The sequence below is a fragment of the Tenrec ecaudatus genome, chromosome 6 (assembly GCF_050624435.1).
Source record: "Tenrec ecaudatus isolate mTenEca1 chromosome 6, mTenEca1.hap1, whole genome shotgun sequence".
NCBI classification, from domain to species: Eukaryota; Metazoa; Chordata; class Mammalia; order Afrosoricida; family Tenrecidae; genus Tenrec; species Tenrec ecaudatus.
In genome coordinates, this window is record NC_134535.1 from 7821441 (window position 1) to 7840076 (window position 18636).

At 61.6% G+C, this 18636-nt stretch overlaps 1 protein-coding gene across 1 annotated transcript in view; it reads left to right on the forward strand.

The window, feature by feature from the left end:
* Positions 1-18636, forward strand: part of MICALL1 (MICAL like 1) — a 28063-nt gene that overhangs the window by 5386 nt on the left and 4041 nt on the right. Inside the window, exons 2-15 of the mRNA XM_075553549.1 lie at positions 79-127; positions 432-573; positions 5135-5223; positions 7326-7468; positions 8233-8666; positions 10304-10361; positions 11108-11481; positions 12497-12912; positions 14896-15030; positions 15483-15609; positions 15736-15826; positions 15940-16013; positions 17365-17479; positions 17710-17756. Coding sequence (XP_075409664.1) covers positions 79-127; positions 432-573; positions 5135-5223; positions 7326-7468; positions 8233-8666; positions 10304-10361; positions 11108-11481; positions 12497-12912; positions 14896-15030; positions 15483-15609; positions 15736-15826; positions 15940-16013; positions 17365-17479; positions 17710-17756 — 2294 coding nt within the window. The remainder of the gene's footprint in view (positions 1-78; positions 128-431; positions 574-5134; positions 5224-7325; positions 7469-8232; positions 8667-10303; positions 10362-11107; positions 11482-12496; positions 12913-14895; positions 15031-15482; positions 15610-15735; positions 15827-15939; positions 16014-17364; positions 17480-17709; positions 17757-18636) is intronic.

Below are 18636 nucleotides of genomic sequence, written 5' to 3' on the forward strand. Positions count from 1 at the left end.
GGGCCTCGGACCCCCCAGTGCTGCCCCAGCTCCTGCTCGCTGACCTCTCACCGCCCCCCCCCCTCCTTGCCTCTGCAGAGATTTCCAGTCGCTCTCCAAGGACAATGTTTTTGAAAATAACCGTTTGGTGAGTTACCTGAAGTCCCCAGGTGTGTGTGGGTGGGTGTGGTGTTTGGGTGGGGTCTTGCAGGACAGGAGCCAAGGCAGGGACTCTGGGATCCAGTACCCCTAGGAGCTGCCCTGCCTGCACCCTACAGAGTCGCTATTGCCCCCTCCCCACACCTCGAACACCAGGCTGCCCTTTCCCAGGCCACCATGTAGGATCCTGGTATTGAGGGAGCCATAGCCGCCCCACCCCTGGTCCCTGTCCCTCTCCGAGGGTGGTCTTGGGCTGGGCAGTCGCCCGCTCATACTGCCTCTCCCCACTCCAGGCTTTTGAGGTGGCAGAGAGGGAGCTGGGGATCCCCGCCCTGCTGGACCCCAATGACATGGTCTCCATGAACGTCCCAGACTGCCTCAGCATCATGACCTACGTGTCCCAGTATTACAACCACTTCTCCAGCCCTGGCCATGGTGAGCTAGGGTCCAGCCCTCAGGCGGGGTGGGGGCGGGGGCTCAGGACACTGCTGGGAGGTTTGAACCCTGAGCAAATTGCTGGGGATGCAGCCCCTGACATTCGTTCACTCACTCACTCACTCACTCACTCACTCACTCACTCACTCACTCACCAATTCTGATATCAATGCGTGCCGGCCTACTTTGCGCAGGGTGCTGGGGTAGACCCTGGGTGGGGCTCGGGGTACTCAGACCCTTCTGGGGGCAGCAGGCCAGAAACCAGAAGCCACGCTGAGGTCCTGCTCGGGCACAGGAGAGTGGGGTGGGTGGCACAGCTGGAAGCCTGCCCTGGCCCACTGGCTCCTGGGAGAGACTGCCTCGCGGGCCGGGGTTTGGTGAGGCACATTCTCGCCACAGTCGAAATGAAGCCGCTTCAGGCAGCAGAGGAATGGAGTCTTGTTGGAGGGGACCGACCAGGTCGGTTCATCTGCAGCCTCGGCGTTCGCCTTCCTCACTTCCCGTTTGCAGACACTTCCCTGGTTTTTTTTCTCCCAGGGGGAAGTGACCCTGCCGGACAGGCTTCCTCGGATGTGACCTTTGAGCGAGGGGGGTGGGGGTAGGGCTCCAGGGTGACGCCCAGAGCTAGAGCCCAGCACGGGGACCTCCTGCCTGGGACCCACAGATCCAGGCACCTGAGGGCACCTGGGCCTTAGGATTTGCAGAGAGGGGAAGCAAGGGACCCACGGTTACAGAGCAGAAAGGCTGAGCAGCTTGTAGGAGAATCCCGGTGGCCTGCCCTGGGCCATCTCTGCTGCCCACGGGTGCTGGAGGTGGGTAGCCTCACTCCTCCCTCCCCCACTTCACAGCCCGGTTTCCTGGCTGTGTTCTCAGTCCCAACTGACCCCACTCTAAAACACAAAAGCACGGTATGAAAATCAGTGTTTATGTTGTTTTTTTAAAATCATTTTATTGGGGGCTTGTACACGTTTATCACAATCCATCCATCCATCCATTGTGTCAAGCACATTTGTACATGTGTTGCCATCATCATTCTCAAAACATTTGCTTTCTGCTTGAGCCCTTGGTATCAGCTCCTCATTTTGCCTCTCCCTCCCGATATGTTTTATTCTACTCAGGGTAGGACAGACAGGGTGTAGAACAGAGAAAGGAAGAAGCAGGAGAGATTTCAATCGTCTCAAGATAACACGCTCTCTGAGCGGAGTCGGAGGGACTGCCCCTTGAGGGTCTTCCCAGACTGTGGGTCTTTACAGGAGCAGGAAGCCTCACCATTCTTCCTTGGAGCAGCAGGTGGTTTCGAACTGCTGACCTTGTGGTTAGCAATCCAGCTCCGAACCAGGACGCCACCAGGGCTCCTTCCGCATGCCCTTGGACTTAGCTTTTCTTATTTGGACCCACATTCCCACCTCTCCACCTCAAGGGCTCCTGGTGGCCACGCCGAGGCCCTCTCTTCTAAGCTCTTCTTTGCTGGACCACTTTTCCAGTTGACCCATGCTGGGTGGGCACCCCCTTGCCCCGCAGGGGCTCCAGATTATGAATGTGCAGTCTGTGCTGATCCACCACCTTGGCCCCTACGTGTAGCCGTCATTGTGCAACCTCAGGAAACGGCATGCTGTGCCCCCCAGGAGGAAACATGTACACACCCGCGCAGACACGCGCACACACACAGCCTTTCCGAATACTTTGGAGTGAGTGGAGGGGTGATTTTGATCAGCCTGGATTTTCACAGGCCTGAAAGGAACTCTGGGTGGCCACTGGCCACTTCTTGGGAGAAAGTCGGGGCTTTCTACTCCTGTAGAGTTAGTCTTGGAAACCCACAGGGGCAGCTCTGCCCTGTCCTGTGGGGTTACTTTGAGTTGGAATCAACTTGATGGCAGTGAGTTTGGTGAGTGGTTTTTATTTTATTATTTATTTGTAGTTAGTTCAAGGATCATTTGTTGGCCTTTAGGAGTGTTTTCCAGTCCAGTCTGTTGGGGCACCATGCCCTGGCCCCGAAGTCCACTTTCAGCATTCCCTGGGGACCTTGCCTCTATTCCCTTGCTGTTCCGCTGCACTTCCCCAGTGCTTTGCCTCGGTGTGGTGGGATCAGGTCGGGTGCAATTCCCACACGGTGTCTCCGTGCTGTCCCCCGCCGGGCCATGGGTAGTGTTGTTTGTTTTTAATGTGAGTATCTTGAAAGGCGCAGGTCCCCCATGGTGCAGGGTGTGCAGGAGCCTGCTTACCGCGAAGTCAGCGGTTCAATCCGCCAGCTGGGAAGCCCTCCTCGGCCCTGGAAGCTTGCTCTGGGTTAGAACTGACTCCACAGCAGTGGGCTGTGACCCGTGTTCAGCTGGACCAGTGGCCCCGGGGGCAGCCTGCTGACAGTGCCTGGGCTGCCCCTGACCACCTTGCCCTGCTTAGATGGAGTCACCCCTGCCCTGTTGTCCTGAGCTGGCCCCCAGCTCATGTCCCCACCCCAACCCACCCCTGGCATGATGGAATGAAACCCTGTGCCGTGCTGACAACCCATGGACGGTTGTGAGCCTTGGGGTCTCCTTGGCCTCATTTCACAAGTGCATGTCACCAGGCATTTCTTCCTAGTCTTTGTCTGGAAGCCTCACTGGCAGACAGGTGAGGGCCGGGTCAGACCCTGGTCTCTCGCCTGGGAGGCGGGCGTTCTACCACTGAGCTGAGTCAGACAGTTTCTCAGGTGCCTTCGGCGACATCGCATCTCCTGAATGCCAGGCCATTCCTCTTGCCGACCCTCCTGCCCCGATCCTCCTTGCCCCTGGCCAAGCTCACCTTACTCACCCCAATCTGCTCACATTCCCCCCGTGTTACCCACGGGACAACTGCTGCGTGGTCTGAGTCATACCCCTGTTTCCCGATAGAGTTGGTCTATTTCTCCCGTCCCAAAATTACTCAGCCACCCCTCAAGCGATGAAAAGCATGCGTCCTGTAGCCCACCGTCCAGATCCAAGTGTGGGTATTTGGCTTTGAGGGTAATGTACCCCTCCCCACACGGTTGTCCTAGCGCTGCCCCTCAGGGGGCAGTGTCACCCATTCTGGTAACCCTGGCTCTAGACCAGGGCTCAGCAAACCTGCAGCTTGCAAGCCACAGGGCACTTCTGGTGCATCCACACTGCTCTGAAGCAAACGGGAAAACAACGCTGGCCTACTTTCATTGAAAGGATACTGTTCAGATGATGGGCGATTTCATTTGTTGGTGAAAACATAGGTGTTAAAACAAACAAAAACAAATGTGTGGCTCTCAAGTAATTTCTGACTGGCTGTGAGGGACAGGTTGGCTCTTCCATCTCAAAAGTGTGCCGGCCCCCCGGGCTAGACCATGCCCCTGCAATTCATAAGCCAGGGAGCCTCCGCCCCGGCTGTTTGTGCTCTCCCTCAGCGGGGTTTGCTGTGCATGAAGGAGCCCTGGTGGAGCAGTGAGATAGGCTTTAGGCTGCTAACTGCAAGGCCTGGGGTTCGAAAGTACCAGCCGCCCCACGGGAGAAAGATGAGGCTTTCTCCAGCCTCCACTACCCTCAGGGCAGTTCCACCCGGTCCTCTGGGTCTCTGTGAGTTGGGATCGACTCGGTGGCAGTGAGTGGGTTTTTGTAGTGAGACCGCGTGACTGGCACAGCGTGAGGTGCTAGGAAGGCAGCGGAGCCAGGAGACTGGGCCCCTGCCCTCATCGAGCTTGTGTTCTGGTGGACGGGGCAGGATGGGGAGGGGAGGATGAGCGAGTGACCTCACTTCAGATGTGGGCGATGAAGAAGACAAGGCAGTGAGAGAACATGCCATGGGTGGGGGGAGTGGCTGCTTCAGGTGCGTGGGGGTGGGGGGGGGGCGGCCTCTGAGCCGGAGGCAAGGAGGAAGCCAGCTGGAGGCCTGGGGAGGAAGGCTTCAGGCCAGCTGGGAGGCGGGAAGGCATGCGGACCAGCACACGGCGAGGATGGAGCCGCAGCAGGAGGTGGCACCTGGCCTTGATGTCTGCTGGACTTGCAATGTTTCTGCCCGTGTGTGGCGCCCAGGAGGAAGGACATTCCTATCAGGACCTGCGGTCACATACACGCATTTAACGGTCACACATCTCGGGAAGCCGCCGGTGCCAAGCCGGCAGGCAGGCAGGCACTCTCTCTTCTGTTGTTAGTATGTGCCTGCTGAGCTGATTGTCCAGGCTGGGCCCTGCAGTCCTGCGCCACTTGTGCCCAGGGGTAGGGGTCTGAACGCGACTCTGTAAAGGACTGGCCCTCTCGAGGGACCGGGTGGTGGAAGGGAGCTGGCGGGCCACTAGTCTCAGCAGTGTTGTTCCTGGAGAGGGGCTGAAGGACTGCATCCGGATTCTGGGGCTTCCTGGCCCTCCCCGCCCACCAAGGGAAATAGCTCATGTTCCAGAACCTCCAGGTGGGCACTGCATGCTTCCGTCTCTCCAAACCCCCCACCCCCGGGTGGGACGTCACCACCTGCTCTGCCCTGGCCGGAGCTCTCACACCTGTGCTTCTGCCCGGCCTTCCTGTCCCAGCCTGGGCTGACTGCTCACTCTCTGCCAGCCTCAGGACACCTTCCCGTCTCTTTGCAGCGGGAGTGTCACCACCCAGAAAGGACTTGGCACCGCCGCCCTCGCCTCCAGAAGCGGCCATCCCAGTGGACCCAGGAGACTCCACTCAGGTAGGGACCTGGGTCTCGTGGGGAGGGAAGTCCTGATGTGTCCGGAGGCTCTGTCCTCTCTTTGACTTGTGGTGGGGTTTGGAAAGAGAGCACTCAGGGGCCCTGGGGAGGGGGTCAGAGGTGAGGCAGCCCGTTTCTTTCTCCAGGGTCAGGTAGTGTCCAGCAAGCCCTGAAGGGGGCGTGTGGGGTGTGCACAGTCACAAGCTCTCTGCCACGGTTGGCTTGTCAGTCCCTGGAAGAGCTGTCAACAGCTTTGGGGGTCTCATCCAGAGCCCTGGCCTGCACTGGAGGAGACAGAGGCCAAGCCGAGACTCAGGCAGAGCTTAGAGGTGGTGACCCTAGCCCTTCCTTCACACCTGAACCCTAAGGCCTGGGGCAGGGGCAGGAGCAGCCCAGGGAAGTCTCGGGACCCAGAAGTCGGTATGAAGTGTGCATGCCCTGGCTCAGTGAGTGACCTTGAGCCAGCCCCTCCCTGTCTCAGGGCCCCAGTTTCCCTCTCGGTGAGATGCCCAGCCTCCCACCCTCGCCCTGCTGAAATGCACGGGTCCACCTGCTACTAGAACATCTCTGGTGTCGGCATCCTGTGGCGGGGTGTTGTTTCCACTCCAGGCAACCTTCCTGGACTCCTGGGCAGGTGGGCACGGCCCCCCTGTGTGCCAGCTGCAGCCTCTGGGAGCAGGTCGCCAGGTTCTTAGGCCCCAGGAGCCTCTAGTGGGTCTGAACCGCTGACCTTTCTGCTAGCAGCTGACCTTTCCGCCATTGCTCCCCAGGGCTCTGAGGCGTCTCAGCAGCCCAGCACTCAGTGTTGTGGGCACTTGCGGTCACTCAATGGGCACGCACAGAGGGCAGGAACGGGTCCAGTGAGAGCACAGCGCTGCTCTCGCTCAGTCTTCTTGTCCCAGGGCCGTCTGTACACCTGTTGAGCCAGGCTCCTTGCAGTTCTATTCTTTCTCTGGGGGGGTTTGCCTGAAAGCCATGCACCGCCGTGGGGCCTCGTGTCCTAAGGGAGGCAGCTGCGAGTGAGGAGGGAGGTGAGCCAAAAAGACCGTGGTTCAAAACCACCGGCTATGCCGTGGTGACCAGTTCCCGTAAAGAGCAGTTTGGGGGGCACTGTATTAGGTAGGGTTCTCTAGAGAGTCAAAACCAGGGTACTTATGATTATATATGTAGGTTTGGGTAGGTTTATACAGCAAGAAGGAAAATAACAGCTAATCAGGCTACGCAGCAGTACAGAGGGCTCAGTTCAACTCACGTCTGTGTGACAGTTAATCTACTAGAAGTCCTTCAACCCACCTGGGCTGCTGGGTCCAAGGTCAAGGACAAGCAGACAGTAGAGTTCTCCCTGGGGCAAGGCAAGCAGAGTCTGCCCTCAGGCGGCAAATAGCAGGGCGAGTCACCAACAGTCAGTAACTTGGGAGCTTAGTGAAGCAGGTCCAGATGGGCTAGCCAACGCAAGGTGACAGGATCCACCAGCCCAGGCTCAAGCGATGTGCGTACCAGCATCATGGCACAGCAGGTCTCGAAGGAGCCTGAAGCTCTAGCATGGGGACACAGTCCACAGGTTGGCTGTCCCACAGGTAGTGTAGCTCACAGGTTGAGGCAGAGAGCTAGCTAAAGCAGCCACAGTAGTCCGATCACCAGAGAGCAAGAGAGAGGGGGCGGGCCTTGAAGAGCCATCTATCTCTTTGCCCTCCAATCAAACAGCGACCTGGTCAATCCCACATGTTCCTATTGGCCAGATTGGCACAATAAACCTACCTATCACAGAGAAACCCTGTGGGGCACTAGACACTGCCCTAGAGAGCTGCTGTAAGTCAGAATGGGCTGGACATGGGGCTTGGGGGCTCAGCAGAAACACGTCAAACAAGGTTAGGCGTCGACTGGGTTAACAAAAGCGTCCTGACCAGAGGCTTGCAGGAACCTGGCCCTGCGTGTCTCCCCCGGGAGCTCATTTAGGTGGGGACCACTTTACATATAGCATGGACCTGCGGCCAGTCTGGAGAAGGGACGGTCCGTCCCCCTTGGGAAGTGTCACTCAGGAGGGAGAAGGGGCAGGGTTTCTGAGCTGGGGTGATGTGACCTTGTCCCCTCCTTTCCTGAAGGATGAAGAGCACTCCTCGGGCAGCCTGGCGGAGCAGGGCGCCCACCGCACCCCCAGCAGCACGTGTGCCGCCTGTCAGCAGCACGTCCACCTGGTGCAGCGGTACCTGGCTGAGGGCAAGCTCTACCACCGGCACTGCTTCCGGTGAGGGGCTGGGGGGACGGTTGGTGGTGTCTCGCACAGGCGCAGGACCTTAGCATCCAGGGTGTGCCCAGCACCTAGCAGACGCCTTCCTGCTAGGCTCTCTTGCTTGGCTCCGCTTTATTGAGCAGGCACAGCCTGGACCCCGAAGGAGCACTTCTGCTCTGTCCTAAACGGCCATTGGCTGTGGGACCCGATGCGATCGCAGTGGGTTCCCCTGGGTGGCGCCCATGCCAAGATAAAATCAACAAGACCCGTTGGTTGAAAACCACCAATGAAACCGACTTCTTGCGCCACCATGGTGGCAGGTGATGGCCCCGGAGGGGTCTCCCCAGGGCGGCCCTCAGCCATCGAAACTGAAGGCTTCCTGTGTTACCCAAAACACCACAAGGAATCTTCTCTGCCATTGAGTCGATGCCGACTCAGCGTGATCCTATAGGACAGGGTAGAACTGCCCCTGCGGGTGTCTGAGGCGATAAACTGTCGGGGAGTAGAAAGCTCCGTCTTTCTCCCACAGTATGGTTGGTGGTTTCAAACTGCTGCTGATCATGCGGTTAGCAGCCCCATTGTAACCACGCCACCCCAGGGCCTGAGGCCGGGGTCGTGTCCTCTCATTGCAGTATGAGTGTAGCGATCAGCGGTCATTTGCTCCCTTGGGAAGCCCCGGCTGTTGGTCCAGAAGGGGAAGGAGTCACTTGGTTGTTGGTGGTGGGGTGGCCATCGGCCGGCCTAGCTGAGCCCCTATGGGCGTCTGGTCTCCCCCACAGGTGTCGGCAGTGCTCCAGCACCCTGGTCCCTGGCGCCTACAAGAGTGGGCCCGAGGAGGGCACCTTTGTGTGCGCAGAGCGCTGTGCCAGGCGGGGCCCAGGGACACGGTCGGGGGCCAGGCCTGGGCCCCTCGAGCTACCAAAGCAGCTCAGAGAGGAAGCCGGCGGTGTGGAGGGCGGCTGCCCCAGCCCTCCCGTGGCGTCAGCCGCTGAGGCTGATGAGCCCAAGGCCTGCAGCACTGAGGCCCGGCCCCAGATACCCACCAAGCCCTGTGTGGCCAGCAAGCCCCAGGACCTGGCCAGCCCTTCAGCTGGCCGCCCCACGCCTGCCCCCAGGAAGACGGCCGAGAGCACAGCCCTGACCCCGCCCACGCCCCGGCCCCGGTCCAGCTTGCAGCAGGAGAGCCTGGTGGAGCCGGGTGGCCTTGTGAATGGTGAGCAGTGGGGGTGGGAGGGGCACCCTGTGGGGGCAGCATCTGGTGGGTGTCATGTGGGAGTGTGCCTGTGGGTCTACACACCAGAGCGCCCTGGTGAGGCGACTCTGTATCCTCTGGTGGGGGTGGGTAGGTGCCAGTGGTCAGCGCCTTTGGTTGGAAGTTTGTGTCCACCCAGAGGTGCCCAGAAAGAAAGGTCTGGCTGTCGGTGTATGAAGCGTCGGCCGTTGGCGACCCGCAGTGCTCAGCTCTACTGTGGCGCATGCAGGAGGTGCTCGCAGGAGCCCCGCGCGGCCCCCTGGCAGTTGGTTCCCTGGCAGTCTGCCTGCTTGCGTCCACGGGTGTGCGCTGCGTGCGCGCCCTGCTGCTCTGATACCAGCCGCCCTCAGCCTGGCCCCAACCTGTCCCACGTGACTCACGCCAAGCGTGGTGGAAGGAGATGCCCCCTGCCGCACTGGCCCCGTGATCAGTCACGGGTTGGGCTGCTGTCGCCCATGGGTTTTCATTGGTCGAGATTTTTAGCCTCCAGTTTCCAGGCCTTTCTTCCTCGCCTCTTAGTTTGGGACACCCCCACCCCCCAACCCTGATCCGCTTTACAGCATCATGCACAACTCCACTGACAGATGGATAGACAGATGGGTGGTACATGGACCAGAAGTCCCTCACGGAGGGGGGGCCTGTGCCCCTGCATGACCGTGACCCTACATCCCTGTTCTAGGGGATGGGACCCACCTCTCCAAAAACAGTTGCAAGCCCCAAATCTGGGGTTCTTTGTGTCTGGGTGTCTGGTGGGCGTACGCTCGCCTGTGCCTGTGGGCCCCTATGCATCCTTGAGACCGCACATCACCCTTTCCCCTCCTGTCCCCCCCCCCCCCCGTGCTTGCCCTCCACTCAGAGACGGGCCTGGGGGGCGGGAAGGACCTGTTCCTTGTTTGAGAGACCTGGGGCCACGGAGACACTGGCCTACTCTGTGAACCGCCCCCCGTGGCCCCTCAGCACAGGACCTTCCATGAGCTAGCACGGCCCAGCCATTTCTGTTGGAGGAGGTAGTGGAGAGGACTTCTCAGCCCCCCCCCCCAGGCTCTGCCCCCAACATTCCCTCTGTTATGTTCCACTCATTCCGACTTGGCCTTCAAGGTGATGCCAGCCTCGGGCGCAGGCACGGGCCCAGATACGGGTCTCAGTCAGATGTGGACTCTGTCCCCTGGGGGGAAGCTGGACCTGTTTGGGGATCCAAGGGGACACTTGGGAGTGTGTGTGTGTGTGTGTGTGTGTGTGTGTGTGTGTGGTGACAATTGAGCTGACACCCCCACCCCCCAGCCACGGGCTGCCAATTGCCAACTGAATTGTACACAGGGTCTCCAGGAGCCTGGCCTTGACCTTGCCTGGTGGCTGCCCTGGTCACCTTGGTGCTTATCTCGTCTCTGCCCGAGCCTCTGGGGTGGGGGTGGGGTTTGGTGGGTGGGGCTGTGAGGGCCTAGGAGGTTGTCAGGCCCTGCCTGCCAGGGACGAAGGACACTTGCTGGTTCGGCCGCTCAGCTGCCCCACTCCGTCCGTCCGTCCGTCCGTCTATCTGTCCATCTGTCCCCAGCCTCCGGAGCCCATGAAGGCCTGTCTCACGCTTCTCTCCCACCTAGGAAGGCTGCAGGAGCCTCCCGTCCCCAAGCCAAGAGGGACACCCAAGTTGTCAGAGAGGTATGTGGGGGCAGGGGCCTCCGAGAGCCCCTCCAGCTTTGCAGGGTGGTGATGGGCATTTCAGGACACCCCTCTCCTGGACCTGTCTTCCTATGGGTCTGGAGGGCCAAGCTGACCCCCAGAAGTGGTTTTCTGTCTGGGTGGGGGGTTTGTGGGAACTGGACCCTTGCCCCTCCCTTGGGGTCCCTGGGATTCCCCACCACTGCTTCCCAGCTTCTCCCAGGTCCCTGTAATCTTCTCTGCCCAGGTCCTGGGGGTTCTTTCCTTATACGGGAGACCTGTGTCCCCTTTGAGGTTGTGAGGATCAACAAGGATGGATAGAAAGGCTCAGAAACACTTGTAGCTGTTGTGTGAGCTTGCAGCCCCCCAGGACCCCACAGCACCTCTTGCTCCTATCGCCTGGCCCAGGGGGCCGGGGAGCGGCCACTGCTGTGGCAGGAGGCGATACGTATTCAGCTCCTACTGTGTGCCCAGCGCTGGCCCTGGGCTCATGGAGTGGAGGGGAAACATGCGGAGCGAGGCCCACTCATCCCCCAGCCTCACCTGGTAGAAGTGGTGTAGCTCCAGGTCGGTGCTCCCCAGGCTGGGACAGCATAGGCAGTGTGGCTACTGATGATCCAGACTGGCCAAACTAGGCTGGGGGCAAAGCAGGGAAGAGGCTGTTTCTCAACAGGGCTGCTGTCTGGATTGGACACAGAGATGCCCTCCATTCACCACAGGCCCTGCCTCTTCCTACCCCCTTCCAGGACACCAGCCCCCAGGAAGGACCCCCCTTGGATCACTCTGGTGCAGGCTGAGCCCAAGAAGAAGCTGGCCCCCCGACCCCCAAGCAGCAGCCCCGAGCCACCGAGCCGCCGGCGTGGGGAGAACGGGAGCACGGAAGAGGGGGCCCCGCAGAGCCTGGAGCCCAAGCCCTACAACCCCTTTGAGGAGGAGGAGGGTGGGGAGGAGGAGCCCCCAGTTGTACCCAGTCCAGCCCCCAGCCCGGCTCCCAGCCCGGCCCCTTCCCATAAGGAGTCCACACCCAAATCCCTGCACCCCTGGTATGGCATCACCCCCACCAACAGCCCCAAGACCAAGAAACGCCTTGCCCCTCGAGCACCCAGCACCTCCCCGCTCGGTGAGTGACATTCGAACCAGGAGGGTAGTGGGGTTGGCCTGGGGCCAGGTGATCCCACAGTGTTCCAGGCCTCCCCTTCATGGCGCGCAGGCCCGTGAGGGGCATGGCGGTTTTTAAGTGAAGAAACTGAGGCACAGAGGGGTCAGGCTCTAGAGTCTGAATTCCTAACTTAGGCACTGCTCCTGGACTGCCCGGGGAGGAGCTAGCTGCCCTTGCTCACAGCTCTGAACCCTGTGGCCCGCTGGCCTGGGCTCAGTCGGACCTGGCTGCAGCCGGTGCTGGTGCTGAGCTGCACTGAGCCCTGTCACCACATGTCCAGGCCTGTGGTGTGTTTGGCTCTCCGTCCCCTCCAGACCCTGGGCCGAGCACTGCTCACCATGACGGGGGCTGGCTGGTCTGGACACCTCAGGCCTCCTGCCCCCACGAGATAATGGTGCCGAGACCCCATGAGCAGAGGCCAGAGGCAGGCGCTCTGGTGACTGGCCCGGGGGCCCTGCCCAGAGCCCAGGCCCTGCTCACTGCTCTGGAGGGCAGCGTCCTAGGCAGGCTCAAGGTCAGGGCCAGACGCAGCATTGCTGGGTATGCCCCTTCCCTCTCAGGCTCTGCTTCTTCTGGAAAATTCCAGGGGCAGTGTCTGGAAGGGGGGTGAAGTGGTGTGTGGCGTGCCTGGCCCTAGCTGACACTGCCGGGACTACCTCCCGCCCCGCTCCCTGCGGGGTCAGCTCCTGCTGGGCAGCTTCCTCTTGAAGCCCACTTGCCCTGGGTGGGGGTTGGATGGACCACTGAGGCCAGTGGAGGGGACAGTCATGCTGGACGACAGATGCACTGGGGGTGGCAGGCAGAGCCCCGGCCCGGGGTGGGAGTGGGAAGCTAGGAGACGTCGTGGCATGCGCTGCTCTCCCAGCCTCAGTTTCCCCAGTTGCACACAGAAGGGGCCACATGCTGCTCTGTGAGGTATGGGGCTGGAAGCTCTGACGACCTCTCCTCACCTGGTTCCCCCCTCTCGGCCTCACAGTGGTCCACACTGCCCGCCTCTCACACTCGGAGCCCCCCTCGTCTGCCCCGTCGCCCGCCCTCAGCGTGGAGAGCCTGACCTCCGAGGGCTCCAGCCAGACCACTGGCGGGGAACTTCCGGAGCCCCCCCTGGTGCCCAAGAGCTCGTCGGAGCCCGCTGTCCATGCGCCTGGCACACCCGGCACCTCTGCCAGCCCCTCCGCCGACTCCTCCTTGTCTTCCTCGGGGGAGCTGGCGCAGCCCAGCGTGGAGCAGACGCCCCAGGCCTGCCCCAGCCTCGCCACCGATGCCAGGAGCAGCCCTGGGGCCCAGGCGGCCAAGCCCTGCACTGGAGCCGCCCCCACCCCACTTGTGCTAGTGGGGGACCGGAGCCCTGCATTGACCCCCAGAACCTCATCGCCCCAGCTCCAGGTCAAGGTGAGTGTCCCTTCTACCATCTGACTCTCTTTCCGTCCGCCTTTCCTTCCTCTCTGCCTGACCCGCAGCAAGGGACAGAGCGGAGTCGGGGCCACAGGGAGACGCTGACCCCTCTCAGCGTTACTTAGCTTTCCCGAGACCTCAGTCTCCCCTCCTGTCAAGTGGGGCAGATGGCAGTCAGCAAGCAGCTCCTGTGTGCCCAGCTGGCCCTGTCCCCGAGGGGCCGGGCCTCGGGGAGGGGCGGGCAGCAGGAGATCTTAGAGAGATCCCTTTAGTAAGTGCCTGTTGTGTGTGCCCAGGCGGTGGCTGGAGGAGAGCCTGCCCAGGCCGGGCCCCAGGCCTCCCCCAGGCCCTGCTGCTCTGAGTGCCGGGGAGGCCCCTTTTGTTGAGGAGATTCTTCTGGCACTATTCATTTAACTCCTTCCTGTGATTCCCGCCACCCCCTGCCTCCCACAACCCACTCCCCCGTGTTTCCTTTCAACACCCACCCCCCTTCTAACCCTCCGAGCTCTGCCCTCGGGCAGTGCTGCCCTGTGACCGCAGGCGGTTGGCCCTTCCGGGGAGTGTGTGCACCTCCCACGGGATTTTGCACGCAGTTGAGCCACCGGGGAGTCAGTTCCAGCCCTGGAGGGTGACGAGGGCCACAGTCCCCGGGTCCCGTCGACTCCGTGCGGCTGAGCAGCTGGTCTCCCCTGAGGGTTTTGAATGTTGCACCTTGTTTTCCTCCCAGCCTGTCAGGGCCTTTGAACTCGGCCCTCTTCGAGCAGTGGGCAGTGCTGGCCGATACCGTCCAGTTCCTTCTGGTCTCAGCGTGGTGATGTCCGCGTGGTCCTTGCGTCCACTGGACTCCTTGTTTCTGTGTGCCTCTGGTTTCATCATGGACGGGAGAGGCCAGGGGTCGGCCCTTAGGTGGCCGCTCATGAGCCTGTAAGGCCGCAGTTGCCCGTCCGCAGAGTAGGATGTAGAGCAGCGTCCCGTGGGCTAGGTCATGCCGTTGGCCTTGGTGTCTGCTGCTGCCGGGGGCCTTTGAGTTGATTCTGACCCAGAGCGCCCTGATGTACAACAGAGGAGAACGCCGCCCCGTTCTGGGCCGTCTCCACAGGGGTCTTTATGCTGGAGCTCATCCATGCGGCCCCTGTGTCTCGGGGGCTCCCACACACCAAGAACAGGGCCTTCTCTTTTGCCTCTCTCTGTGCCAATGGGACCAACCGTCCACTTTTGCCCGTACTCAGCGAGTGCGCCTCTGGGCAGAGGGCTGGGGTGAGCTCACAGTGGGTGTCTGGCATTGTTCTTGTGGCCCAGCCCTACTGTGCTCTTGTGATGTCCTCACATCCACCTTCCCTGGCCCCAGGCCTCAGCCACTTGTGGGCTGATTCTGCCTTTGCCACCCCTGCTGCGTGTCCTTGAGAAGTCCTGGTCGCTTGCCCTTGGGCTCCCCGGGAGAGTGAGGAGCCCCAGGCCTGTGGTGGTGGGGGGTGGGGGTCGGTTTGGCTTCTGCAGCTGCTCCTGCAGCGGGCAGCTAGCTTCCTGGCCCCTTCCCTGTCTGGGAGCCCGCGGGCCACGTGGTTGGAAGCAGGGGCCCATGGCCAAGCAGAGGCAGGAAACCATAATCCTGCCAGCAGAGCAGGCTCCCCCTGCCTGTTTTCTGTGTGGCAAGTTAGTGCTCTATTGTGCCCAGCAGGGGCCGCTGAGTACCCAGAGGCACGGGGGTGACTCCACATCCTGGCCCCTGGTGCTGACACAGCTGCTCCCTCAGCCGGGACCCTTGGGCAGTGAGTGTGACCTTGTCCTCCCATCTGCACGAGGGCATTACAACTCCGCCTCGCAGGGGTGCTAACCCGTGAACCCAGGGTCCGTCTGGTTCCGGAAATGTCCACTGAAGGGCCGAGGGTGCCCGAGGCCGAGTGCCGACAGACCCTCTGTGCTGTTGGGGCCTCCCCGCCCCCACCCAGGCTTACCCTGGCCCTGTCGCCCTGCCCTCAGTCTTCCTGCAAGGAGAACCCTTTCAACCGGAAGGCAGCACCCACGGCCTCCCCGAGCACAAGGAAGGCCCCCAAGGGCCCCAAGCCAGCAAGGCCGCCTGCCCCGGGACACGGCTTCCCACTCATCAAGCGCAAGGTAGCAGCAGGAGCCCCTGGGGTCTGGCCCCACCGACTCCCCCTGGGGCTCTGTGAGGGGTGGGGGGGCGAGTATCTGCCTGCTGCTGTCGCAGAGGGTCTTGGTCACCCTCTTGGAGGGTTGGCCTTGCAGCCAGGGGCCTGGGGTAGACCAGGTGTCCCAGCCAAGGGCAGCGGGGACATGTTTAGTTTCCCGGGTGGGTTCCTGGGATAGGCTCCTGCTTACACACGCCCAGTGTCTTTCAGCTAAGCGTGGCCAGGGCTGGCTCGCCCGTCTCCCAGGCGTCTCTGGAATAGGGGGGGGGGGGTGAAGCAGGGCCGGGAGCTAGGCTGCCCTGGGTGTACCTGCCTCTTCCAGGCAGTCTGACCAGGGGGTGTGGTGTGGCGCTGCCTCCCCTCCTGTGATGTGGGAGGGCGTTGAGGGCAGGCCAGGTGACCGGGTATGTCCTGCAGGTCCAGGCTGACCGATACATCCCTGAGGAGGACATCCATGGGGAGGTGGACACTATCGAGCGGCAGCTGGACACCCTGGAGCACCGGGGTGTGCTGCTAGAGGAGAAGCTGCGGGGCGGACTGAACGGTAGGAGCTCTACCCCTTCCCCCGCCCCCATCCCCTGGGCTGGTGGGTGGGTGGTTCCCCTGTGGGGCGTCCTGAAGGGGCCAGGGCTGGCCAGCCCGGGCTCAGGGACGTGTGGCTTGCTTGCAGAGGGCCGGGAGGACGCCATGCTGGTGGACTGGTTCAAGCTGATCCATGAGAAGCACTTGCTGGTGCGGCGTGAGTCCGAGCTGATCTACGTGTGCGTCTCAGACACTGCCCTTTGCCCTCCCTCTGGGCGGGGGTGGGGGTGGACCAAGCAGAGGCAGGGGCAGCAGTGTTGATGGTCTTTGCCTACCCGCCCCCCACCCCCAGCTTCAAGCAGCAGAACCTGGAGCAGCGGCAGGCTGACGTGGAATATGAGCTCCGGTGTCTCCTCAACAAGCCCGGTGAGCCCCGAGGGGCCGGGCCGCTGGGCAATGACAGGGCCATCAGGGGGGGAGGACACAACAGGGGCGCGCATGGCAGGGGGATGGCTTGCCTGTGGTGCTCTGCCGACTCCTGGAGCATGTGCTGAGGCAGGTCCCGGGGACGAGCCTGCGGCAGGGGCTGTAGCCTCCAGGCCTGGGGGCCCAGGTGAGTGGGTGGCAGCCTGTGCAGGCCCACGGTGGTGTTGGACTACGGCCAGCGGGTCAGACCAGGATGGGACCTCGCCAGCGAAGGGCAGCAGGGCTCAGGAGAAGCCCCATGGTGGGACCCACCTTGCCCCCTCCCCCGGTTGCGCTCGGGAGATGGGTGCTGGGTAGAGAAAGGCTGTCTCCTGGAGGCAATGTCCCTGTCTTCCACTGTCAGTGGGTCAATCCCCTACTCCCTGTAGGCTGGACCCTTGCATCCTGCCCGAGGGAGGGGACTGCAGTGACACCCGCTGGCCAGTGCGGGAACAGCACCTGTGCGCCCCCATCTGGCTTGGCCCTGGGCTTCTGTGCCCCTTGGGTGGCAGCACACCCTGGGCTTGTCACCCTGTCCCCATGTCCCTCTTCGAGGACAAGAACTATAAGGCCCCGAGGTCATTATAAAGGCACCATTGGTACCAAACCTGTGGAGTCAGCTGCCTGGGTTCAAATTCTAGCTCCTCCCTCACCAGCAGTATGATGCTTGGACCAGGGCTCAGCCGCTCTGAGCCTCGGTTTCCTCCCATGCCCACTCCGGCCTGGACAATGGGTGGGTGATTGGGAAGCCTTGGCTCTGTCCCCAGAACTCTGCTGAGCCAACTGCTCCTGGGGGGTTGGGGGCAGGGGGCCTTGGTGGAAGAGGCTATGGAGGGCAGGCCAAGGCTGCGGAGACCCAAAAGACGGTCCTGTGGGATGGTCCTGCTGGGGCTCCCTGTCCCCTCTGGTCTCATGGGCACTTGGCCTGCTGCATGCCTTGGACAATGTACCTCTTAGGGGACATTGTTTCTCCTGCCAGTGTGGAGCCCAGAGCCCCTGTTATCTCCCACCTCTGCCCTGGCTTTGCTGTCCAAGCCACATCTGCCACCTTAGGGGGACTCTTGGAGGCCCAGTGCATCCTGCCTTCCCAGTAAACCAAGAATAAACATTGTGGGAGGGGTGGAGAGGGAGAGGGGAGGCCCCGCCTCCCACACCCAGAAGGGCGTTTTGGGTTGACAGCCTAGTGTCCTCGGCCCCATCCTTAACGGCTTTAATTTCTCCCTGAACACCTGAGTCTGGGACCTTCCTTTCCGATCTGAGTACCAGGCCAGAGCGGAGGGCCCACACTCACGCCCCTTCCCTCCCTGCGCAGAGAAGGACTGGACGGAGGGGGACCGGGGCCGGGAGAAGGTGCTGATGCGTGACCTGGTGACCCTCATCGAGCAGCGTGATGCCATCATCAACTGCCTGGACGAGGACCGGCAGAGGTGGCCTGGCTGCAGGCGGGTGGGGGTGGGCAAGGGCGTTCCAACCAGGGGTGGGGGTTGTTTTCCTGGCTGGTCCTGCGCCCAGGGCCAGACAAGACCTGCCTTCCTGCCCTTACCTCCCCCCACCCCCTACCCCCCGCTACACACACACTGGTCCCAGTACACCCTGGGAGTGGGGCAGGGCTGAGCGGACCTGGAGGTGTTGGCTCAGCTTCCTGTTGTCCTTGTAGGGAGGAAGAGGAGGACAAGATGCTGGCGGCCATGATCAAGAAGAAAGGTGAGTTCTGGAGCAGGGAGGCTCTCCGGGCTCCACGCTGGCCTGGAGGTTCCTTCTCCTTCAACCTCGTGTGTTCTTCAAGCCCAGCAGGGGCTGAGCATGGTTCATAGACTTTAAGAGCGCTCTGCGGCAGCAGTGTTTGCCAAAGTGGGCGGCATCGCCCCGGGGTCTCTGGACCGCTTCTGGGAGGCGGCTAAAGTCCTACATTCTAGGCTACGCTCCGTATGGCACAAAAAGTTCCATTGAGGGGTCATGGCGGCCTTTTTTTCCTGTGAGCCAAATCACTTTGGGACCCTGTGGTCCGTCTGGTGGTGCAGTGGGTTAAGCCATAGGCAGCTAACCGATGGGCCGGCAGTTTGAACCCACTTCTCCTTGGGAGAAAGGCGAAGCTTTTCAGTCTGGGAAACTCGGGCAGGTCTGTGACCCCCGGTGCCATCTTCAGGCCACTTGGAAGACTGGACAGGAAGGACGCTGTCCCTGCGTGAAGAGGTAGCTGCCTTGGTGTACGTTTGGCTATGTGTGTTAACAACAAATAACATTAAAAAAAAACAAATAACAATTTCTTAGGGGAAAATAAAAGGGAGGGAGGAGGAGAAGGGAAATACTAGGCCCCTCCTGGAGATGGGGCTGCATGGGGTAGGATGGGGGCCTGGTACCCCTGGGACTGCTGTGTGCTCAGCCAGGCTGGAGGGCGCAGGTTGAGAGGCCAGAGGGGCTCTAGGGCCCGAGCTTGTGCTCTGTTGACTTCTGGGTTCTGAGAGGGGGCTGGGGTGCCTAGACCCCCCGACAGGGCTGTGGTGGGGGGCGGGGGCGCTGCTGCTCCAGGGTGAGCTCTGCTGCTGTTCTTGGGCTGCCCGGGGGCCGGAAGAACGGGCCTCCG